Source organism: Saccoglossus kowalevskii, chromosome 11 (genome assembly GCF_978046115.1).
Source record: "Saccoglossus kowalevskii chromosome 11, keSacKowa6.1, whole genome shotgun sequence".
In the NCBI taxonomy this organism is placed as follows: domain Eukaryota; kingdom Metazoa; phylum Hemichordata; class Enteropneusta; family Harrimaniidae; genus Saccoglossus; species Saccoglossus kowalevskii.
This window is the reverse complement of record NC_140651.1, coordinates 23,021,466-23,047,085: the sequence shown is the minus strand read 5'-3', so window position 1 is coordinate 23,047,085 and position 25,620 is coordinate 23,021,466. Positions and strand designations below refer to the sequence as shown.

At 35.1% G+C, this 25,620-nt stretch overlaps 1 protein-coding gene across 2 annotated transcripts; it reads left to right on the top strand.

Moving 5' to 3' along the window:
• Window positions 1–1,905: 1,905 nt before the first annotated feature.
• On the top strand, window positions 1,906–24,131 carry LOC100371962 (cyclin-dependent kinase 8-like). 2 transcript variants are annotated; one of them, XM_002732022.4, is made up of 13 exons: window positions 1,906–2,225; window positions 2,759–2,840; window positions 4,878–4,988; window positions 11,756–11,896; window positions 12,118–12,175; window positions 13,759–13,890; window positions 16,251–16,394; window positions 17,881–17,950; window positions 18,274–18,346; window positions 19,622–19,719; window positions 20,089–20,185; window positions 20,731–20,838; window positions 21,440–24,131. In XM_002732022.4, the coding sequence occupies exons 1-13, from the start codon at window positions 2,095–2,097 to the stop codon at window positions 21,581–21,583; spliced, it is 1,389 nt and encodes a 462-aa protein (XP_002732068.2). In that variant the 5' UTR covers window positions 1,906–2,094; the 3' UTR covers window positions 21,584–24,131. The 2 variants fall into 2 exon arrangements, with proteins under 2 accessions (XP_002732068.2, XP_085361159.1); XM_085505033.1 differs by lacking the exons at window positions 1,906–2,225; window positions 20,731–20,838 and having other exon boundaries at window positions 2,764–2,840.
• The last annotated feature ends 1,489 nt before the right edge of the window (window positions 24,132–25,620 follow it).

Genomic DNA, 25,620 nt, shown 5'->3' with positions numbered 1-25,620 from the left:
ACATCTAAAAATATTTAAATTTTCAATATTTGTGTAGCTGAGAATTACGATCAACAATAATACCCTGCATTTAGGATGGGTAAAAAAATCTGTTTTTCTAGTACCTGGTAATGGACTAACAGAAAATCGGGTAGGCAGGAAGTAATTTTATTTTAGATTACCGGTAGCTTAGATTTTCTCAGTGGACTATCTTGTAACAGGGTATTTCTATCACAATGATGCATTTAACAGACCTAAGAAAGAATGACCACCAAATGTTGCACTCTCAGATTTTTTCTCCCAAACTAAGCTTCAACTTAGAGAACACCATAGACATTTTCATAAACAATATTGCTGATTAGGTAGACTGTACATTTGGGTAAACAGGATTGGGCACCTGCTGACCTTAAATATCTATTTATATTTATCATACAATTTTGGGAAAAACGCTCTCTCTAAGAAAATAGTAGTGAAAATATTTCTGCACGTTCCCAAAAAATCTATATAATATGATTTAAACGATTACCAAGTAAAACAATACATTTGTTTCATAATCATTGGGATGTTCAGTTTGTTGCATAACTTGTCATAAAACAAATTTTTAGAATGAATACCCCGGTAGATTGAATGCTACCGGCAGGTTCATTTTCTCTGATTCAACATTTTACAATATTTGTTAACTGCATAATCCAGACAACACTGAAGTGTTAGCCTAGAGTTCCATCAGGTGACTGCTCTCCAATGTCTAGGCATGCTTTGCCAATAAATTGAACACACGTTGACGTCGAGCAGATAACAAGGCATGCTACCAAATGTAAGTCTGGTCTGGTTATCCACTAAATCAACAAATATAAATGAACCAAAATTTTTTTGTGAATAAAACCTAGCTTATTTAGATAAGAATATTGGTAGGTAGGGTTATCAGAAACTAAGCTGACAAGATTGTTAGCCCTATCGCATTGAGATCAGGTCGAGGGTCAAGGTGTCCGAGGGTCCATGTCAAGGTGTCCAGGAACCCTGAGTCAAGGTGTCAAGGAACCCCGAGCCGAGGTGTCCAGGGTACCCAAGTCAAGGTGTCCAGGGACCTTGAGTCAAGGTGTCCAGGAAATGTATTTGGGGGGGGGGGGGTCCAAGAGTGTAAATCGCAGAGAAGCTATGCGTAATCCAGATGATATGAATGATCGTTTGCGGGGAGGCATGGCATGCCCATCTGCCCCCCTGGATCCGCCACTGAACTCTAACCCTCACCCCAATTTAATTAATATATGCCCCCTCTACTAGATAACTATGCGTCTTTAGGAAGACCATGGATGTACTAGTACATCCATGGGAAGACATTGTATGCAATTAAATTGGGTAGCACTAGAGGGTAGGGGTACCGGTAGGGTTAGTGTTAAGGGTGGGGTACAAATAAAACTCCTTCCGAAAAATGTGTCACGTACAACCCAATAAATGATTTTCGGTAAAATAACAATAAAATAAAATTGGTAATCGACAGTAATGTACTGTTTTGCGTGAAACGATCTTGCGTGCCTTTTTGATACGTAAACTTCAGCAAGTTAGAAAAAAGTAAAATACATTCTATCACACAATGTCGCTCCACCAGATACACTGGATCTGAGATATTGATATTTACGTGTATAATGACGTGCCATCATGTACAGCACTGTGAATGATGTAAAATTGAAAGATACTTACCGACGAATTATTTGTAAACATAAGACCGGAAAATTGAACTCCCGCCAAATATTCACTTCCGGGTTAAGTACAGTCTAATTCCAAATATTAAACTTTTTTACGAAAAATAAAATAAAAAAACAAATGTACATTTATTTATACAAATATTCTACACGTTTTATAACTTTTAAAAAAAATCAACGATTTCATTTATAGTTATAAAATTATTTCGTATAAACTTTACTGGAGATGAGTTTTAGAAAACAAACCAATCTACACCCAAAATGGCGCAATGAATGAGAAAAGGCTTTGTTCGCAAATATGCGAATTCTAGGATTTCTGTGTAGAAAATAAATGTTCAGTGGACTATAATGGAAAGTGAAAAAGGTGCAGCAAGTCTCTGATACATGTTTCACTCTTTTATCGAAGAAAAACACGATGGACTTTGATTTCAAGTCCAAGGCGGCTGCTAAGCGACAGAAGGTTGAAGATGAATTTGAGTTCGATGGAATGAAAGTCGGAAGAGGTACATATGGACATGTATACAAAGCAAAAAGAAAAAAGAACGGGTATGACTTTCTTCTAGTGTTAATTGTTGTTTTAAAATGGTTCTAACTCTACTGACCCATAATTAACTCGAGTTTCTCAAGGTTCGATCGGCAAGGTGACCTTGTCTTGACATTGAAACGTGAAGGTGGCTGGGTTACCTGTTTGATAACTGTGAGGGGTCCGGACACAGTCACCCGGTGACGATTTTATACATAAATAAATATATAAATAAATATGTAAATAAAAAAATATATGAATAAAGTAAATATGTAAAACGTTCAACAGAACACAAAATATATTTCATAATATATATATATTCAAATGAAAGAGTGTACACTAATTTTGCAATACCAAACTATATAGACAAATTTACATTGATTTTAAACACAACTTAGCCATCTCTACTTAAACATGTTAAGCAATGTATTTACTGAGATGGACATTATCTACCATGTCGTCAATTGAATTTGTTCATTAACACAATTGATTCCTATCTAAATTATTTTGATTGTACATTAATTCATACATTTTCATCATTTATTTTCATTTCAAGTGATGAAAAACCTACTAAGTACTATGCATTGAAATTAATTGAAGGAACCGGAATATCTATGTCTGCCTGCAGAGAAATTGAGGTAAATCCAACAACCGTAATCCTTTAATTGAAATGGGTCATGAAAAATTAAAATATTTGTTCAATTGTAAGAGAAAAACTAAAATTACATTTGTTGAATCATTACAAATATTATTTCCCATAAAAAAAATGTCATAATAGGCAACATGGTTTTTTCTGGAAAAAATAAACAAGAGGGAGCACACATAGGCGAGGGAGCGGAGCGATGCCATATCGGAAGGCTTTTGCACCGTTTTAACTGTGCATCTATCTCCATTTAAATATTTTTAAGAGTAATTTTAGTGTATTTGGTGTCCAAACACATTGTCAGCTGGTGTTGCTGGGATGTTTTTATGGAGAAAAATATATTAGAAATATATTTATGACTTGAAAATTCAATCAGCAATTCAGTAAGAGGACACCAGCCAGTTCCCCATTTTAGAAAACCCCTGGGCAAGAATATCATGTTTCATATGACATCACTTAGCATTACATCATGTGATTAATTATTTATGCAGACGTTTGATTTTGGGAAAACAAATGAGAAAACAGAAACTAAAATAGACGTATAATTTTGTGTCTTTGACATTATATCTCAAGGACTTTATTCAGGTAACAAACTTTAAAAATGTCTTCACCATCTGCACACTTTTTCGTCATTTGAAGTCTTTCTTGTGTTGTAATGTGTTCTGTATTTATGTAATTCTATTTTTAGTAAGCTGTCATAATCGTGACAAATACAATTGATAGCTGTGGCTATTTACTACCAGGTGGTTGAATTGATATAGGAAAATTGAAAAAAAAAATTGTTTTGACAGAAATTAGATGGTTAACAATTGTTCTGGAAATTTGTTTTTAAATTATTTTAATAAAATTTTGGAGATACTTCTCCAAGAGAATAATTTGTTGACCTCTTAGGCACTCTTCTGTTTGTATGTACATTATTATGATGTACAGTGTACATGTATATATGCAAAATGACAAAGAGTCAAGTATTGATAATTAATTGCGCTAAAGACAAAAATATATGGTCACCCACAACACTGTCTATCTGTGGGTCAGCAAATAGACACATGAATGCAGTAACTGCCATATTTGCAAAACTGGAAAAGAAATTGTTGATGTGAAAACAAGTCTGATTATGAAATCCTTGTATTTCTTTAATAAGTACAACATAGGCCAGTTAACTTTTTTTTGAGTGAACATGATTAGTAAATTTCTATGTATATTTATTTACAACAACTCATTCTCAAATCTAATTATGTTACATACATTTATATGGTCTTGACAAAGTTTGATTTTTATCAAGTCCAGGGTATTTGTATTTGAACTTTGACCTGTAATGCATTATTTTTTAGTCCCTGTTCGGAAAATGTAGACTTGTAATTTCACTGCTGTCCGTCTTTTCACACCTACATGTATATCTCAGACATGCCTGGGCCGATTTCATTCAATTTCACACACACATTATATCGTACATATCCACATGCATTTGTTTCATGACCCAAATATAGATAGTCGAATTGCGGCCTTTTTAGTGATAAAAGTTCATCAAAATCAAGCATTTCTGCCATTCTTGGACGTCTTACTTGTACAGGGACACACATTTCATTCAAACTTGACATGTCTATTAAACATAATGGGTGTTTGATGCACATCATGTTTTTGTCCTAAATTTGAATCAAAATGGCTGCTTGATGGCCATTTTGTTTTTAACGAATGCTGTTTTTCGGAGCCATATTGCAAACATGACTGGACTGATTGTGTTTAAACTTTACACATACATCATGTGATACATTTGCACATGCATGTTTTAGATGGCTGATCATCATTTTCTTGCTAGTAATGCATTATGGATGTCATGGCAAAATAAAAGAAGGAATCACACAAATAAACTGACTTCACTTTGTATCATAACTATCACATGAGTGTAAATAATTATTTGGTGCTAATGTTGATTGTCCCTATAAACTGTGTGGGGACTTGTCAATAGCAATGACTTGTTAAACATGGCAAGGTCACAATATTTTCACTATGTTTTTATATGAACCCCTTTTAGCTGCTCAGAGAATTAAAGCATCCGAATGTGATCAGTTTGAAGAGAGTATTCTTGTCTCATTCTGACAGAAAAGTATGGCTACTCTTTGACTTTGCTGAACATGACTTGTGGGTAAGTCTCATTTTTTTTTTGCTTTAATTTATCATAATATTTATCTGAAAGATCGCCTTGGGCAATGTTTTGAATAACGAGACATTTTTTGGGAGACAACCAGAACCAAACCAAGGTCTATCAGAACAGTATTGTCTATTATTTTTTACAATGTAATAGAATTCTTTGATTCCCTGTTTAGTTCGTGAAATTAAAGCCAAGTGAAATCGCTCGAAACATCAAAGTAGTGGAATTTAAACGCCAGTGAAAATAAATGGTTTTACAGTACTGTCAAAAAAAGGCAGTTCATATCTTATAAAATAGTTGGCTTTGATTAAAACTTTTCTTGACCATATTACTGTATGGCTTTATTTTATGATGCAGCTCACACAATCTCAATAAAAGTTTATGGCAACCTACTGCTTTTCACACAAAAAATGTTCCTATAGTACAAAAATTAATACTGTAACAATATTTCAATAAATAGCAATTTTTGGCTCATCCGGTCTTAAGCCCTGATGAGCCTATGCCATGGCGAGGCGTCTGTCGTCCAGAAATTACAAAATCCATGAATAAGGATGCCATTCACTGATTCTAGGTTAGCTATTTGTGATATATCTGTATGTTTTCAAGAGAATAAAGTTCATTTAGGCAGTCAATGGGTGCATTCTTTCTTTCTTGATACATTGATTTAAAACCTCCCCCACACGTTTTCTAATGGAATTACCCTGAATGCTTAGCGCAATCAGCAGCGCTTTACTTGTGCACATGCGCAGTTAATATTTCTTCCACAATGCACTTGCTATCACGAAATTTAAAATGGTGGATGTGGATCTTCTTGGCTATCCCAAGAGCAAAGAGCAACGCAACTAATTCAACGGAGGAACAAAGCAAGGGCACAACTACAAGCCGTCCTCACACCGATTGAAAAGCTAATCACGCAGTACCCCGATGCCAATGACAAAAACGCCGCGTATCGGAAACTACTCGCACAGAAATTAGCTGTCGACAACCGGCTACCAGCGCTAGTCAACGCGGACCAACAAGTCATCGATCATTACGATGAAGACCAAGCCGAATTTACCGAGACTGGGTCATATGAAGTCGAAATACTCGCCCGCTTCGCTCAACTTTCAATGTTTGTCGAAGAATTCCAGACTATTCGATTTCAACAACCAGTCATCCAACAAGCACCCCTCAATCACAACATGGCTGCCCTACAACCACAGGCGCTTGGAATGTTTCTTGGCTAATAAATAAATGACCTAAAGTGAGATCGACATAGTTAGTCACGCCGGTAAATTCCCCTACTACTCATATAACAATCTGATTAAAATCTGATGGTAGTGTACGGGCTTTAATTATTTTGGCTATAAACTTATTTTAATTTTATTTTTTATTACTTTTGTTATTAATGCCCTTTTATTTTATTATTTTTCTTTGATTTTGATTTTGTGATTTTTTTTAATTCCGCCCTACCTACATCTGACCAGATGCCTATGTAATGAGATTTCAACGAGACCCACTATCGACGATTTTAGTCAACGAATCACAGACCTCCTTCTATAGCGCACATGATGACGTCACCGGGCAGAGTCTGGTGGCAAACACACTCAAATAAAATGGCGGATTATACCGACGTTAGCGACCAAGAAAAACACGGCTTTTCGGTAAGCTTATCATTGTCAAATGCAACGAAAGTCATTTTTATGTTAATATTGTAGCTCGAATGGTTCGACTTTAGATCGTTATTTTGCATAGTTATTCTGGGAGTGACGATTTTGTTTCCACCGGTTCGACCGAACAACAGTGTCTTTTTCCAGTCGCCTGAACTGAGGACGGGTGATGTTTTGTTGACGATCGGGCCAAAATCGTCTACGGTATTGAAGCCGTAGCTGTAAATATTCATCAAATTGTATCAACATTTTGTACATTATACAATAACTCTTTATTAATGTAATTGAGCTGATTTGGACCGGATAAAATATTTTTTATTTGGAACACATCACAATTGATCAGGAAATATTTTTTTGCTCCAATTTTCTGCGTCGATGTCGTGGGCCGGCGACCGTTATACAATTTAATATCAGTTTGCATTGTTTACTATAGCTGTTTACAGTGTTCTAATCATTACGATTTACTTATTTTTTTGCTTCCATTCTAGATAATTATGCTCAGTGATGTAAAATTGAAGCGATGACTGAATGAACGAACCTTGGTTGGCGAAGATGTATCTGGAAGTGTACACATTTGTTGGAAGTGAAAAAAATATTCAATGTAATGACAAAAATTGTAAAATGCTGTGGAATTTCTTTTGCAAATAAAAATATACTAGCAGTTTTCTATTAATGGTTTATTCAAGTGGGCAAAATATAATGTACGGAAAGATTGCCCGTATACACTGAAAAGTAAGCAACCAACAGCCTGTATAAAAGGGGGGCTGTGATTGGCTGTTACTTACGCGAGATTTGAACGGGTCTTACATAGGCGTCGGATCAGATGTAGGTAGGGCGGAATTAAAAAAATCACAAAATCAAAATCAAATTAAAATAATAAAATAAAAGGGCATTAATAACAAAAGTAATAAAAAATAAAATTAAAATAAGTTTATAGCCAAAATAATTGAAGCCCGTACACTACATCAGATTTTAATCAGATTGCTCATATAATAACACAAGGTAGGAAAGCGTTGACACCATAACATCGAAACTTCCCTAAAATAACACGATTTTCCAAATTATATTTCGATCCGCTTCACACAACTCAAGCACGATATCGGTAGAAACTATCGATCGACTTACATTTCCTTTATTCGAACAAAAATGGGTTAAATCCTGTGAAAATCGAAATACCAGAGCAATATGAATCAACCCATCTACGTGGATATTTTGAAGCAGAGGCTCGTGCATGTGCAGTTCCAAACATTTACGCATGCTCGGGCCTCTACTTCCGGGCGGGGGGTTTAATTTGGGTCGTGTCTGTGCAATGTGTGTGCACATTTTCATGTTACCAGCTTTTTCTCACACATGTGTGATCCAATTCAGTTCAGAGTTGGTACAGAGACAGAAATTGATGGTGCTATGGTGCACATCAAGTTATTTTTTCGATTCTTCAAAGTTTCACTGTGTTTTTCCTTGATTTTTAACATTTTTTCTTCAAAATCCGACTTTCCCGAAATTACCCGAGTTTAATCCGAGTTTTGATGACGCTTACGCAGTTCTCGTCTCTGTGGAAATCAGTCAATTTTGTGAGGATATTGTATCTTGGAATTGTATCTTTATTTGCGCAACGCTTTTATGGACAAAATTGTGTCTCGTCAATTTCAAAGGTAAGAAACTGTGCTTGTTATGGTATTTATACACTTTGTATTATCGTTTGTGTCTCGGGTTTGGTGATCGTGAGAAACTATTGCTAACCTGTCGAGAGTTTCGCCAGAAAAACTGCCTTTTTATTATGGTTGTAGGAACTGATTATGTATTGTGTAAATTGAAAGTTTACCTCGTGACTTAAGAGGTTTGCAGTGCTCTCACCGGGATTCAAACGTCGTGGTGGTGTCGGCGCAATGCTGCTCTGAGATGCTTGCCAGACTCTGCCTCACTCAAAATCATTATTGCCATGCTTGATTTCCGCAACATTTACATTTGGGACGGTACGTTTATTTATTTTTCTAAATCCGATTAAAAAAATCGTGCCTTTTTCTCCATGAAAAACGAAGCCAAAAGATCGCACTAAAACATCGGTAAATCTGGTCTTTCGTGTTGCTTTCACCATGAGGTCGCTGAACTGTCATATTTAAATGCTTTATGGTAATTTGAGCACATGGGCACCATCCAGCATTTTGATTGGTTGATTAGCAACTTGACCTATCTGGTCAATAAACACGCGTCGTGGGCATGGATAACATGGCGGATATTGTCTCATCGACCGTTAACATGTAACCGAAAACATTTGCTTACGATAAAACTAAGTTGAATTTTACTTGCATTTCATAACAATTCAACGAATTTATTTTTTGTACGTTAATATAATCACTACTGAGTACTAATCAACAATTACAACACTTCAAAAACAAGTAAGCTACCGTACCGTGATCATTTGCTACCAACAAAAAAATAATGCATAATAAATATAGTGAATATTTGTTGTTGTCATGTGAACAGTTTTTTTGATTGACTGTAATTTTCCAACATTTCATGACGTCTATTGTAGCACCAAATTATGGCCTTTCACTCCTCCTTGACGTCTATTTAAACGATTATACGGCATCTTGTCGCTAGCCACGAATGTCACACTAGACGAACTTGATCGATACTGCCGACCATTCCATGCATTTTTTATTGACTCACGACGACACGCAAATCGAGAAAAGTATTGTCCTTGCAACAATTTCGCGCAATACGTCACCACTATACAGTGACTGATTTAATTGTTATTCAACATTAAAACAAACTACAGTGAGTTGTTCTATGGTCGTATAAAAATAAAATAAACTACATTAAGATACAGTAAAGTTAACCATCTAAACAGAATGCTAAATAAAGCTAAATAATATTACAAACACATATAGAATCACAATAAACTTGTACGATCACATTAGAGTCATAACTATGAAAAGAATATTTTTATATTTGGTGGAGCTGCTCATATATCATCTGCATACATTTTTGTATGTATTGTGCAGTTTCCCAGCCAGTCAGACTCGAGTAGTGATTGGTTTGCTACTTCATTACATCTTGCAGACTTTCAAACAGTATATTGCTACACATGCATCAATTGTTGTCCATGTATATTCCTAATTGCTCAGTGAAAACTTGCAATTTCTTTCTGGCTGGTATAAATATATTAAGTAATATGTTTTCGTACTGAAAAGACAGTACACAAATATCTTTTTTAATTAAATTTAACAGCTAATGGGAGCATATATACTACAACCTCTGCTTACTTTTGACTAAATGTTTTTTTGTTTTTTTCAGGTGCAGAGCCAGAATTTTTTTCTCGGAAAGCAAAGCCACTGAAACTGCATATATTACAAAAGCATACTATTCGCTGCATGTCTGACAATTGTATAAAGTTTTGCAGGTCGTCTTTTTTTTTTGAGAAGTGCTGTCAACCAAAGCATAAATATGTGTTTCTCTGTACATAAAAGTTCAATTTCACACGATTTGTTAATATTAATGTATGATAATAAAAACTTGATAATATTTTTCTGGATTCTTGCACTTTATTTGTATCATTGTCATATGAGAAGTACTCTTGTCCTTATTTAGAGATATTGAAACTAATTCAGGGCCACAAACTACATGTAGATCTGTACATGAAGTACATGGGAAGTAAAGTTGTTGACACAGGTAATGTACACCAAGGATTGTCATTCATGACCTGTTTGATTGGATAAAGTTTTACGACTTGGAGGCCATTTTTTCCCCAAAAATCTAAAAAAACAAGCTTTTTCTAGCTGTTAACAGCTTTTTCTCAGATGTGTGTCATCCAGTTTTGTTCAAAGTTGGTACAGGGACAGGTAATAATTGTTTACAAGTGCACATCGCATTATATGTTTAACAAGGTATAAATTGTCTCAGAAAAGCCAAATGAATGTATTTTTACCCCACCCCCTAAAATTGTAACACATCAATTCTGAACAGAATTTTAATACAGCTCATAATGAATTAATTCACTCTGACACAAACTAAGTTCAATATAAGTTTTAAAATTTTTTTCTGAGCGGGGACTATGACATGACATGTCATATCTTGTTTTATGTTATTTTCGACTTGTTCTTGAAACCATGTTGAAACACAATCACTTTGTTTGTATACCTTGCATAGATTTTGTTAGATTTGTTCATTTAGCTCTCTTTACAGTTATCCACTGTAAGAGTAATTCAATAACCTTTTCAATAATCATGATGGCATCACCAAGCTCTATAGAGACAGCAAAGCTATTGTGACCGTTAGGTCGCTTGTTTTAATAAGGGTTCATTTGATTTGATAACCTTTATTTCATCTACTTTCTCCCTAAATGGTCAAATTTTCTGGGCACAACCTGTATTCACACTTTACCTTAGAAGGTCTTCTTACTACACTTTAACTTGTACAGATGCTAACTACACATAATGAGAACTCCATCTACGCAGCACCATTGGTTTTTCCTATGACAATGTCAATTCAAGACTAACAGGAAAATAAAAAAAACAAAAGCAGCTAAAAGTTTCTACTCTCATATCCAAATTCCGGATGAGCATCTACGTCATTGACGTTCTGGTTTTTAATAAAAATGAATATAGACAGATGTAGCATTTGGTCATATGATCTAGCATTGGCAGGTTCAGGTTCATGCACACAATGACAGTATCGCTGGTTGTGCCAGAGCTTTTTACTTTTACAAAGTATGCAAATCTGCCAAATGATGATGCATTTTCAACCTTCAAACATCATGGCACTATGGTAGTCATTCAAGTGATACTTTCTAACTGTATCAGCATTGCTGCAGATATGTTACACATGCCTGATATGGTTTATGTCATAAAAAAAAGGATTGAAGTTCACATTTTGTTGAAATCCCTGCTGCTGATACCATGTGTTACGATCTCCAGTTTGGAACATCATAGATGTAAACAGTTTTCAAGTTTTGCAATACATTTGCTTTACAAATTGAATAGTAACAATTTCTGTGTTATGATTTGCATGAAAAGTTAGAGCTTAAGTAATGTTGATGACTTTTGTCTAAATCAATTGTCTCCAGTCGCAGTTGTATATAATTTATTAAACATGCATTTATTTTCTTTACAGCATATAATTAAGTACCACAGAGCTTCTAAAGCAAACAAAAAACCAGTGCAGGTGCCAAGAACAATGGTGAAATCACTACTGTTTCAAATTTTAGATGGTATACAGTATCTCCATGCTAACTGGGTGCTACATAGAGACTTGGTAAGTCGATGAATAAGACCTTAACTTACTCTACTACCATGCTGCACTTTGAGTTAATGATGGTTTAATCTAAGGCCAAATATAGAGTTTTACTTCTTATTCTAGCAGAAATTGATCAAAATGCCACAAGTGAATATCTATTTTGTAGTATACCAGTACTAAATTTAAGTGAATTTGCTACCATGTCTAGCCCTCTGAAATTACAACCTTTCTAATTTTAGAAGCCTGCCAATATTCTGGTGATGGGAGATGGTCCAGAGAGAGGTAGAGTAAAAATAGGTGAGCAAAAATATTTGAACAAAGAGTAATGTATTAATTTAAAATTATTTATGAAGCACATAAGTGTCTTGTTCCAATGTCTTCCATGTTCTATCATATGTTGTAGTGGAAACCCTCATCAGTATCTTTTATCATGGATGGGTTGTGTTGCTTATTGAGGGCGGGTTTGTGAATTGACGCAACCCTTGCATGTTTATATGTTGGTCTGAATGCACATGAACCACTAGATATTTTGGCATTGATTACAGTATTATTGTAGTGGAACCACTGCACAATTATCTGCTCTGTTATGAATATATTATTGCCCGTTGAATAGGACAATGACCGCACAATTTCAGATTATTTGTCGTAGTACATGTATTTTGAATATTGACAACTCAAGGATTCCATTAGTGGAGAGTGTTCACTCCAGTCGCACAAATCAAGGATTCCATTAGTGGAGAGTGTTCACTCCAGTCGCACAAATCAAGGATTCCATTAGTGGAGAGTGTTCACTCCAGTCGCACAAATCAAGGATTCCATTAGTGGAGAGTGTTCACTCCAGTCGCACAAATCAAGGATTCCATTAGTGGAGTGTTCACTCCAGTCGCACAAATCAAGGATTCCATTAGTGGAGTGTTCACTCCAGTCGTACAAATTAAGGATTCCATTAGTGGAGAGTGTTCACTCCAGTCGCACAAATCAAGGATTCCATTAGTGGAGAGTGTTCACTCCAGTCGCACAAATCAAGGATTCCATTAGTGGAGAGTGTTCACTCCAGTCGCACAAATCAAGGATTCCATTAGTGGAGAGTGTTCACTCCAGTCGCACAAATCAAGGATTCCATTAGTGGAAAGTGTTCACTCCAGTCGCACAAATCAAGGATTCCATTAGTGGAGAGTGTTCACTCCAGTCGCACAAATCAAGGATTCCATTAGTGGAGAGTGTTCACTCCAGTCGCACAAATCAAGGATTCCATTAGTGGAGAGTGTTCACTCCAGTCGCACAAATCAAGGATTCCATTAGTGGAGAGTGTTCACTCCAGTCGCACAAATCAAGGATTCCATTAGTGGAGAGTGTTCACTCCAGTCGCACAAATCAAGGATTCCATTAGTGGAGAGTGTTCACTCCAGTCGCGCAAATCAAGGATTCCATTAGTGGAGAGTGTTCACTCCAGTCGCACAAATCAAGGATTCCATTAGTGGAGAGTGTTCACTCCAGTCGCACAAATCAAGGATTCCATTAGTGGAGAGTGTTCACTCCAGTCGCACAAATCAAGACCCAAGACAGATAAATGTCTCCCAAAAAGATTGTTACAGCATAGTTCTCCTATATATTTCAATCTGATTAGTTCAAACTATTTCCTTGGTCCCATTAGAGCAGCATGATCAATATTTCTCATTGATCATATTCTTCATTAGATAACAACACATTGTTCAGAGTCATTTGTGGCTTGCCACTTATTTTCCCTGTCTGTCTAACAATATTTACATTGTTACTGCTGATAGCTGCATATATGGTAGATTTGCTTTTCAACAACTGTTAAAGAAATAGACATGACTTTGGTTCAGACATCTAACCAACATTGTATTTTTTTCATACAGCTGACATGGGTTTTGCTCGTCTTTTCAACTCCCCATTGAAACCATTAGCAGATTTAGATCCTGTGGTAGTAACATTTTGGTACAGAGCTCCAGAGTTGCTACTTGGTGCTAGGCATTATACAAAAGCAATTGGTAAGTTTGATGCATTTAAATACAGTCAAAAAGTGTATAGTAAACACCTTAAGGAGTTAAAGAAATTGTTCTTTATAGACAGGTTGCTGTTATATGAAGGTTGATTACTGTAAAATACTTTATTTTAGTTGGAATAAATTTTCGTTGAAAAGCCTTTTTGAATGTTTTGTATGAAATTTAATTTTCACTGTTTTTTGATGAGTTGAATGTAAATTATTGGAATAAGGTTTATCCGCTGGATTTTATTTTCACTGAATCATTCCTTCTGCGAAAATAGCGAAAATAAAGTATTTCACAGTATTAAATTTGCGACAAAAAAAAATTCACAATTGAATTGACTTTGTCAATAAATAAATATATGCTTGTTTGTTTTGACTAAATTGAAAAATGTTATGTTAGTGACTTGTATGCAACACTAAACTTGTCGTTTTTTTTGATGAGAATTCTAAGTAATAAATTGGTGAGAATTTGGATTCTTACTATTTAATGGTGAGAATAACATCAAGTCTTACTGAACTGCGAGAAAATGCCACTTTCTTACTTTAGTCTTGCACTTTTTACAAATAATGATACATTTGCTCAGTGCCAGGGAGATGGCACGTTTGACTCTTGTGGTTAACTGTCTACTCTACTGTGAAAAAGTAATACCTGCTGAATATTTTCCAGGCTTGTGGCATTCTGAGTTAAGAACTTAAAATGGTGTTCAGTCTGAGGGGGCTTCGAACTATCAGTTATATTTGCTGTTGCGCTTTCCAGTGTGCAGAAAAATGTCACTGCAATAAGTGGGTCACTACTGCCTAATGATTGGAACTTGCCTCAAAAGAGAAATCTGGTGAATGATTGGCTTATGGCCAAAATGTGCTAAACAGCAAAAAAAAATACAAGTGAGGCCAAGAAAACAATGAAATAAAGAATATTTTTTTGCTAAAATCAGTGCATGCTTTTATTTTAATTCCAAAATGGTCATTATCCTTCTTCCAAAATTCTTAAAAAAAAACAATTGAAAAAGAACACACATTTTTAAGATGACACTCGATATATGGCGAGATCTAAAATCTGTGTTTTTAATCCCCGACGAAGTCCGAAAACGGGGACTTATAATTCGGTCTCCGTCCGTGTGTCCGTCCGGAGGCATATCTCAGAATCCCTTGGACCGATTCCGTTCATTCTTTGCATTTGTCTAGTACTTTATATGGGACATATGCACATGCAGTGGTTTAGCGATTCGATTCAAAAAGGCCGACTGGCAGCCATCTTGTTTTTTGAAAATGTTGTATTTTGGACATGCTTTGTCAGTTTTCATTCAAACTTAGTACATAGATCATACATGTTAAGATGCATGTCTATGACGATTTATTTCATAATTGGATCAAAGATGGCCGACTGGCAGCCATCTTGTTTTTTGAAAATGTTGTATTTTGGACATGCTTTGTCAGTTTTCATTCAAATTTAGTACATAGATCATACATGTTAGGATACATGTCCCCGACCGTTCCTGAGTCTGTCTGTCCGTCCGTCCGTCCGTGTGTCCGTCCGTCTGTGCGTCAGTCTGTCGAGAGTCATATTTCAGAATCCTGTGGACCGATTCCGTTCATTCTTTGCATGTTCTTAGTACCTTATGTGGGACATATGCACATGCAGTGGTTTAGCGATTCGATTCAAAATGGCCGACTGGCAGCCATATTATTTTTTGAAAATGTATTTTGGACATGCTTTGTCAGTTGTCATTCAAACTTGGTACATAGATTATACATGTTGCAATTGGATTAAAGATGGTCGACTGGCAGGCATCTTGTTTTGTTTTTTTTATGCGGTATCTTGGACGTGCTCTGTCAGTTTTCATTCAAATTTGGCACATACATGTACTTTATACATGTTAGGATGCATGTCCATGACAATTTGTTTCAAAATCTGGTCAAGGATGGTTGATTGACAGCCATCTGACTTTTTGGCTTTACAACTATATTTCCACTATATTATGTACCATTTTCATTTGTATTTGGCACATACATCATACATATCAGTATGTTTCATAATCAGATCAAAGATGGCCGAATAACGGCCGTTTTTATTTTTGGCCATATTACTACTACACGGAACACGTGTTTTGATGTAAATAAACAATCTGTTGTATATATCACTTGGAACTCAGGTTTCAAGGACATGCTTGCGACAACCCCTTCGCTTTAATATGACGAGCACAAAGAGAACTTTCAATAATTTAATGGGGACTGTGTCATTTTCAATGACTTGTTAATGGTCTGAAATGCGATTGTTCAAATCAGCTTAGACATCAACTGCATCTTTTATTGTAAAGAGGAAGATACAATTACCGGTAATGTTTCTCTCATCATTGCCAGACATATGGGCTATCGGTTGTATATTTGCTGAACTCCTAACATCTGAACCAATATTCCACTGTCGTCAAGAAGATATCAAAACCAGTAACCCATATCACCATGATCAACTCGATAGAATATTTAGTGTTATGGGATTCCCTCATGGTAGGTTGTTTATTTTGGTATTACGTGCATTATGGTTAAGGTGATGTGTGAGGATGGTGGTTAAGGACAACATCAAAAGTTCAATGTAAGATAAAAAACTGAATTCCTTTATTTTTTCCCAAACTCACCACCCCCACCCCCCACTGAAACTTAATTGATAAATATTGATCATGGCGTCAATTCACCATCAAATACAAATTGATAATCCATGCCCTGAAATTGACCTCATTTGACGCACATATTTACACTCGGACCAAACCATTTTCTCGTCTTGGATGTTTTTTGTTATTTTCATTTTCTGATATTTTTGTCCATGATTGGATAGAAAAAAAACGAACTACAAATACTCCAAAATTGTTTTGACTTCATTAAAAAATAAAATCATTTTTGTAGAATGGAAACGTTTTTAGGTTAACCCCCCCCCCCAAACTAAAGCAAATAAGTTTTTTATCCGACAATGATCTTTTGACGTCGTCCCTTAGTTAGTTATCTCGGGTAAGAGATGCTGAAATGTTTGAGTTACGGACATCAAGTTATGAACATCGAGTTATGAAAACACTTTATCATTAGTCATATTTCATAAACCACACCCCCACTTTTGCGAAACCACGCCCAAATTGTAACTCAATGTTAAAATAACAGACCTTTGAGTTATTGGCAACATGCATTTTTGTTTTTGTTGAACGTTCGCATTTAGTAACTCAAACTTTAATTAACAGTTAACCGAACTTTGAGTTACAGGCAACCAGGTCTATGGGGCATTTTTGTTTAACATTCAAATTTAATAACTCAAATATTAATTAACAGTAAACCGAATTTCGAGTAATGGGCAACATAAAACAATCTGAATTTATTTTTAAATTATGAACCAAATTACATAATTTCTGTGAGGTGTGTCCTCCATTGATAGCAGTTTTATGACCTTACAATAACATAATGAGTCAATGAATGTTGTTCATCATACAAAATGTAGTATAATCTCTGGAAAACATCTTAATTGATGGACAAATACAGGTCAAAGCAATTTTAAAACTTTGAATGGCTTTTGAGTCACCCTTATCCAGCATAACAGTGCTTGTCGCTAAAGGGCGACAGTTATAGGAAACGTGTATTGTGTGTATTTTGTCTAATTATACACATATCACAAAACAATTTTTTCCATGCGTACTCACAAAATATCAGAAATTTGTTGTGCTGATAAAATTCATCTACACAAGCTGTATGCAGTCCATAAGTAAACTTGTCAGTGAGTAGATGTCAACCAATGAAATTTGTTCTAGGACTCGTTTTCTATGCACCTCAAATACATGATTAGATATATACATGTATGCTCGCTGGAGAAGCTGGTCGCACACATATTATCACTTATCAACTGTCCCGCTTTAACTGATGACATGTATCAAAAATCGTCCACGGCCTCACTACTTTGGGTTAAATTTCGACAAAATCAACAAGGTTGACTAACAAAAATTTTATATTTTTTCAGAGAAAGAATGGGAAGACATTCGCAAAATGCCAGAATATGGAACTTTAATGAAAGACTTTAGGAGATCAAAGTAAGAAATTGCTTTATATTTGTTCCTGTTGACTAACTTCAAGTAATCACACATCTGTCCAGACTTGTGTCATTTACATTCAAATTTTTGATTTTCATTTGTTCCATAAATTAAAAATGGCCAACTGTTAGCCATTACTATGCCACGAAATGTTGTATCTTTTGCTTATTATCCTGCTATATGATATGACAAATGCGCCAACGTGTTTCCAAGATTACTTAAAAATTAAAAAGTTGATCAGTATTTTTTCGTATTTATGTGACCGTATTTACTGGTCTCAATGTAGAAATAGTATTGTTTATTTAACTTTTTTTTATTTTCAGTTATTCAAATGCTAACTTACCGAAGTATATGGAAAAACACAAGATTAAAGCAGACAGTAAAGAGTTTCATTTGGTGGGTGTGTTTTACATTGTCATTTTTACTGCATTATGTTATCAACAGCAATATACTGCTGCGATGGTTTATGTATTTAATAAATACTGTAAAACATGTTGAAAAAGCGGCATTCTATTTTAGCAAATTGTGGTAAAATGACGTAATAGCAAAATGTTGATTTAGTAAATCTCTCTTGTCTTTGTTGATTTCCTGTTTTCACAATACTTGATTTTCGCCTGCCAAAAAAAATGCGCAGTTATCACCTCCATAAAAACAAAGAAAAACTGTCAAGTGTAATAAGGAAGCGCTCCAGATATTACGTTGTGTGGAGAATAAGACGTTGTTTGGCCGCCATTTTGAATTTATAATGAAGTCATTAGCAACATCTTAGATTAGCGAATTAGTTCTGTTGCTAAATTCGCTAAAAAGACATGCTCGCGAAAAAGACATGTTTTATCACTGTGGCTGGATCCCAAGCTACTATAATTAATAGCCCTATGTGTATGACTTTGTTAATGTGTTCTGGTATTCCCATCATTGTGCCTGATAAGCCCTCACTGATGCAACTAGTTATGCTCATTCCCAGGCTCACCAATGATGCAACAGACAATCATACATTAAGAGATTTTCAAAACATCTTACCAGGGATTTTTTTAAACAAGGGAATAGGGGTGCAGCACCCTCATGCCATGGCAATGCACCCCCTTACCCTGGGGAGCAGATCCTCTGGCAACCATAACATTCTGATTGACCAGGGATCACATGTTACCAGTCTTTAACTGAGACCTGTCTAATAGTAATTTGGCCCCAAGGAAGCCAGAGAATGCTCCATTTTAACTTAGAATTATCAAAAAATCCCTGGTTTTCTAGAAAAAACCCGTCTTACTATGGTTATGGAATTTGTAATTATGAAATTTACATATAATGTCACAAAGCTTAACATTTGGAATTGAGAGGACATCAATTTCTCAAATGACTTTAGTATTATAGGAATAATGTGGGGGAATATTGAAGGGCACCAAGGCAAACTCATTGGCCATTAAGTTATTTGCCTCTGATGCGTTGGATGTCAGTTTGGCACCAACATTCTATTAAACACTGATTTTGGTGTTTTCCCTAGAAAATAGATTAGCATTGGGAATTATTTGCATAACAATAGAATATATTATTCACCTCTGTATTCATTGCTACATGTATGATAATCAAGCTTTATTTAAAATATAGATTAGGGGGTCTGCTACTGTATAATGAGAAAATTTTTAACATTCACTACTATACATGTGTTGCTTTCAGCTATCTAAGTTACTTACAATGGATCCTACCAAGAGAATCACATCAGAACAAGCATTGGAAGACAATTATTTTCTAGAAGAGCCTGTACCTACTCATGAGTGAGTACTACAGTATAACTTTTGTGGAAATCTGTCAGTATTTATTGTCATGTTTCCGTCATGCTTGTATCATGTATTTGCGTCTTACATTTAACCACTGCAGTGACAATCTAAAACTTAAAGACAAACATTGCTGTTGGATTCTATGATCGCCCATGTCTGTTCATTTTTTTAAATAAACAAAAAATGAGCCATTCTATTTAATTCAAAATAAAAGCGATAAATATGCGAATGTGTAGCTTTAACTTGAAGAGAATCTCCAATGAAATGAGAGATTGAAACTCAAAGGCAAATAGCTGTTTGTGTTTACACAGATTCCACTGTAGGACATTGTCATCAATTTTTCAATACTTTTTTTTTTTGTCTCAGTGTGTTTGCAGCCATGCCAATCCCATATCCCAAGAGAGAATTTTTAACAGACGATGAGAATGATGATAAATCAGATACTGCTAAGGCACGTCAAAATGTGAGTTTCAAAACTGATCCATATAGGTATAATATGGGATTGCTTATTATAATTATGTGTGTTTTAAGTTTAATCAACTATACTTGTTTCTAAACACTGTAAAATACTTTATTTTAGCTGGAATAATTTTCGCTGAAAAAAATTTTGGGTGTTTTGTATGAAATTTATTTTCACTGATTTTTGACAAGTTGAATGTAAAATATAGGGGAAAAAGTATATTTGCTGGATTTTATTTTCAGATACAAGATGACGATCAGATACAAGATGCCTGACTGTCAATCATTTCAGTGTTAAAAAATCACCATAATCAAGCATCAGCTTCTGGATCAATCTTTCTGACATGTTTATGTTCAAACTATATTACTATACACAAAACTATATACATGTATATCTTAAATTTGATAACTAATGGGAACTGTGCCATGCATGGCTTGTTGTTTATTAACATATTCATATTTTCTAGTCAATAACAAGTTTTGACAAGTGAAACATGGATCCAAATTGTACATCATTTAATATGAAAACACTTAATACTTGTCTTGCAGACCAGCAATTCATCTAGCCATGCACCGAATGCAAAGAGAGTCCGTGTTGTTCCTCCATCCAACACTTCATCAAATCCTATTATGACACAACAAGACTATCAACAACAGGTACTTTATAGAATGTCCATAGAAGTTTTATAGAATGTCTATAAGAGTTTTATAGAACAAACGACGAAAATGCTATAAAACTTTTATAAACTTTCTAAAGAAATTCTTGGAATAATTTCTATAAAAATCAATAGAAAATGTTGATAGAAGTCTATAGAAAGTCTATCACCTGCGTATGCCTCAGATGGTCATAGCGTGTCATTGTTTACAAACAAGCGACTACCCATGAGCCTTTGCGTCTTTAGCGTATGTTGTTATCGTCGTTTGGGACTCTATTCTCGCGCGTGCGCAGGTGACAACCGTCCCGCTTCAACTGATGACATGTATCAAATAGTATGGTGTATTTGTACTGAGATTGTACAATTGTATAGCGCCCCCTAACGATGACTTCTTGCACATAGGGTCATCTGACAATTTTTTTTTAGATTGGCTGTCTGTTGAATCTTAAATGAAGATCCTGCTGGTCTGTACTTAGTTAATGTACTAGTGAATACACTAGAGGAAGGAGGTGTAAAACATTCTACACTTTGAGTTCACCCTGCTTAGTTTTAAGCTGAAATTTGTGCATAATAATAATTTTCATCTTTTTTTAACTTAACAGAAGCATGTCCTTCAGGGATACCAGGGATCTGGTGGTCAGAGCAACTCCCAACAAAACACCTTGTCTTACTCAACTGGCAGCAATGTACATGGTACTAGCAGCACAGTCTACTCAGGACAGCAGCAGCAACAACACAGATACTAAGCTCAGATGTCGGGTTTCTTTTAGCAGATTTTCCACAATTGTCCAAGTACTTTTTTAGCTCCAAAGTCGGGTAGTGCTTTTATATTACTTATTGCCTGCTGGCATAAACATTACTGTAAAATCTGTATTAGAAGCTGCGGCTTCTACTAAAATGGTACAATGCAACAGAGGGGATGCGGCTTCTATTAAAATGGTACAATGCAACAGAGGGGATGCGGCTTCTATTAGAGCATGTACACATATGAGGAATGATGAATGTTTGAGTCTCAATTATTCAAAAAAAATGGGTGTGACTTCTATTAGGAATCCGGTTTCTAATAAAGATTTTACGGTACTTCTTCTTGAAAACTATATGATACTTTCCAGAAAGGCATCGTGGATGGTCCCTTGAACTTTAATTCTGTTATCTTCTTGAAAACGTCAAACCTGATTATGTTGGTATTTCGTATGTACCTTGGGTGGACTATGCCATTGATCAGATTGCATTATTGAACAATCGGCCATATGTTTGCACATACAGTTATTAGACAACAATATTATGATACATGTAAAACAACTACCCATGTTCCATTCCAAATTTAGTTAGTTTTATCAATAAGTTAGTTAGTGTTATCTTCGCTCAGGAAAGGGTATACTTTAAAAGAAGTGCTTCATGCTATTTTTTAACTTTGTTCCAGAACAGGAAAAAGTTTTAATAAGCATGTCTATTTGGTGTTGCTGATGGAACAGGGTTTACAAACTGCCTATTTTAAGTTTATTTCTAAACACATTACGAATTTATCATATGGCAAATCCACTTAAATATATACTATTTTCGCTTAAGGTAGCGAGACTATTATTTACGATTTTCACATTTATTAATTGATGAAATGCACTATAAACTTTCATATGATAAAGTCAACATAACATAGAATGTCATGTAAGTTGGTTAAAATGTAGATTTTCTGAAGGAAAGCAAGGCAGCCTCAGTAGTGTTTTCCAAAATCAACAACACAGGTTTAATCTGTGTGCCTATAAGTTTCAAAGATAAACTCAAGACAAAGCAATGTTAGGATGTGTTATCAGTAGCTATCTGACACACAATGAGTGTTTCCAAACATTTGAGTGGTTTGTCTTCGCCCCTGTTTGTTTCACAGATTAGTCATTTGCATATGAATGTGTCAGACACAAGGTCACACAGCTACTGAAAAAAATCATTGATTTTGGTGTTTTCATATGCAGAATTTATCCAAATATAGCTATCCTATTCCTTTATTTTTTTGGTTTCCAATAGCCTTACACATTTGGATGTCCCTACACATGTTAAAACAGACCTTGATGGGAAAACAAACTGATTGTGCCGATAAACAAGCTTGAAAATTTTTGCTGTGACTTCATGGACGTTTGCTAGGAGTTTATGTTTTTCAAAATACAAGGTCTTTAACAAAAAATAACGTATACTTATTGTCGTCGGATTAACACCAAATTTTCACAGCTTTAAGGTGACAATGAGAGGAACTTGAATGTGTCCAGACAAACTATTTCATCGATTATTTACCAACGAGTTGTGGTTTGAGTTGGGGGCAATGCGACTAAAACAGTAATTGAAATTCAGCACACTATTTTTTAAAACGCGTTGCTTGAATAAAACTGACCAGACACATTCAATTTACCAGACTATTGAACAACTAGGAAAAGTGAAAAAAATACTTCTTACCGCCAGCATAAATGCGTAATTATTTTTTTTACAGAAAAAGTAATTTTTCACCTTTGATTGAGTAACGCGTCGTAGAATGCAGATACGGACTTGCAAAATACACTTGTGAAAAGCTTGAAGTCTGACGATTCTAAAAATATATACTTTCCCGGGTCTATTTGTAGTCATTCAGTCACAATTAGAAGATGAAAACAAGTATGCAAATAATAGCCCCGCTACCTTAAGAAATGATTCAGTGAAAATAAAATCCAGCGAATAGACCTTTTTTCCTATATTTCACATTCAACTCATCAAAAATCAGTGAAAATATAATTCCATACATACAATGTAACACCCAAAAAGTCTTTTCAGCGAAAATTAATTCCAGCCAAAATAAAGTATTTTACAGTATGCATTTAAAAGATATAAAATAAAGCAAAGCATAGCATCATAGGTATTCTCTAGTTAACTGTGCATGAACTTTAAAATTGCCAGTTACATATCCATGAACCTTGTCGGTAAATGTATAAAATTTTGTGTTTTTTGGTGGGAAGTCGGTTGTACACTGATCAAAGGTTCAGTTATGAATGACTTGTTCATGGTATTATAAAACTGGACATTGCTTGTAATCCTTGACATGTCTAAGGAGTACCCACAGGTGAATAGCAAAATCCTAGCAATGTTTATTTGCTCTATTACAAAGTTCATATTTGCCCACGGATTAACAAAACAGTCATGAAACCATTATTACATCAGTCCAATCTACATTACTGAGCTCATCTTTCTTAGTACTACCTCAGTTTGTTTGTTTTGCTCTGTAATGCGTTTAAGTTATTGTAATATTTGTGTTGAATAAACATTTGTCATTCTTTATTTTCTGATTACCTTCTCAATGCATCCAAGTTATCTTTAATATTCGGATAATTATAGTATTTTCAATTCCAACATCATATGCAGTGTCTGAAAAATACCTTCCCACTTCACAAATGTGGTTGAAATTACTTTTTGGCTAAAAATAAACTAAAAGTAGATTTCCCTGACTGCTCATTTCAATTTAACTGTAACTGACCTTACAACTCTTATTTTGATGGTTAGTGAATAATACTTCATGTTTAAAATTAAAATTTTGCAGGTTTAATTAATTCGTCAACAGGTCCCTGAAGAAAAAGATTGACCCGCACACTAAGCAGAATAGTTCCAATCATGAAAATGTAATACACAACATACTAATAGTAGTTTTCACATTTGTTTAGACATACCGGTTAACAAATTTCAACTTGGCTTTTATTTTGAAAACTTTTTTATAAAGAAATGCCTAACTCCCACAAAACAAGTTTATTTCTGCCAGGACACTACCGGTATGTCCCATTAAAAATAGGTAAAAGCAATTTGGCCCTGTTTGAACAAAGTAAAAAAAAACCTTGCAATTCGGTAACCCTTTGGACCGAATCATACATTAAATTTCAAATTTAGAAATCATTTAATAAATTTGTTATCTATTAATCACTCACTTGTCCATATTTGCATATATTATGCATGTGATCAGTTAAAAGCCATCTTGCTTTTTGGCCATCTCTAATAAGCATGAATAACATTTCCTCTGATTGCAACAGGGACTGTGTCATTAACAATGACTTGTTACTTTTTGTCTAGTTGCTGTTGATCTATTGTCCGAACAGAAGCATTGCCAGCCAAGTTGCTGACTGTTTTGTTAGGCACATCTCAAGATTGTTAGATGATTAGCTCAAACTGCTTTTAGGAGGGTGCACTCTTTGGCTAAATACACTCATTTACTAGTGACTGTTTCTCGACAGTACATACATTTTGTTTGTTTGAACTTTGCCATTTATTATATAGAAATTTATAGGAAAGACAATAGCATTGTGATCTTCTATTTATATTCAATGTGTCCAAGTCCCCCAGTATTAGTTTGACATCTCCCTTTGAAGTTGGTTTCACCCGACTTGTTCTAATTGCATAACGATCTCAAGTTGCACATGGCAAGCCAGTCAAAAACTTAGCTGGCAATGTTGCTATTTTGGTGTTAGGAACAATATGGTGGCGAAAGTAAGTCTGCTAACCTTTGATAGTGGATGGCTTTTGTTCAGCATTTCCTAGAAAGGTATTCTTTAATACTTCCGAAACAGTACACGTTTACTTGTTTCCTTGTTCTCAATCATTCCCATTGACCAGGAGTTTTTCAGAGATAGATTGTTAGTTCTTGTGTGGATGCAGTCTGAAAACTGGGACTTGGATTGACCTCCTTGCATGTGTCCGTGCGTGCATCCATCCATCCGGACCTATATCTTGGACATGCCTGGGAAGATTACATTTAAACTTCACACATACATCATATTATACA

Excerpts from the sequence above, each read along its gene's own strand:
- LOC100371962 (XM_002732022.4), top strand. The coding sequence starts at position 2,095 with ATGGACTTTGATTTCAAGTCCAAGGCGGCTGCTAAGCGACAGAAGGTT. Across the intron at positions 11,897-12,117 it reads GGGTGCTACATAGAGACTTG|AAGCCTGCCAATATTCTGGT; the intron begins GTAAGTCGATGA and ends TTCTAATTTTAG. Across the intron at positions 18,347-19,621 it reads ACAGTAAAGAGTTTCATTTG|CTATCTAAGTTACTTACAAT; the intron begins GTGGGTGTGTTT and ends TGTTGCTTTCAG.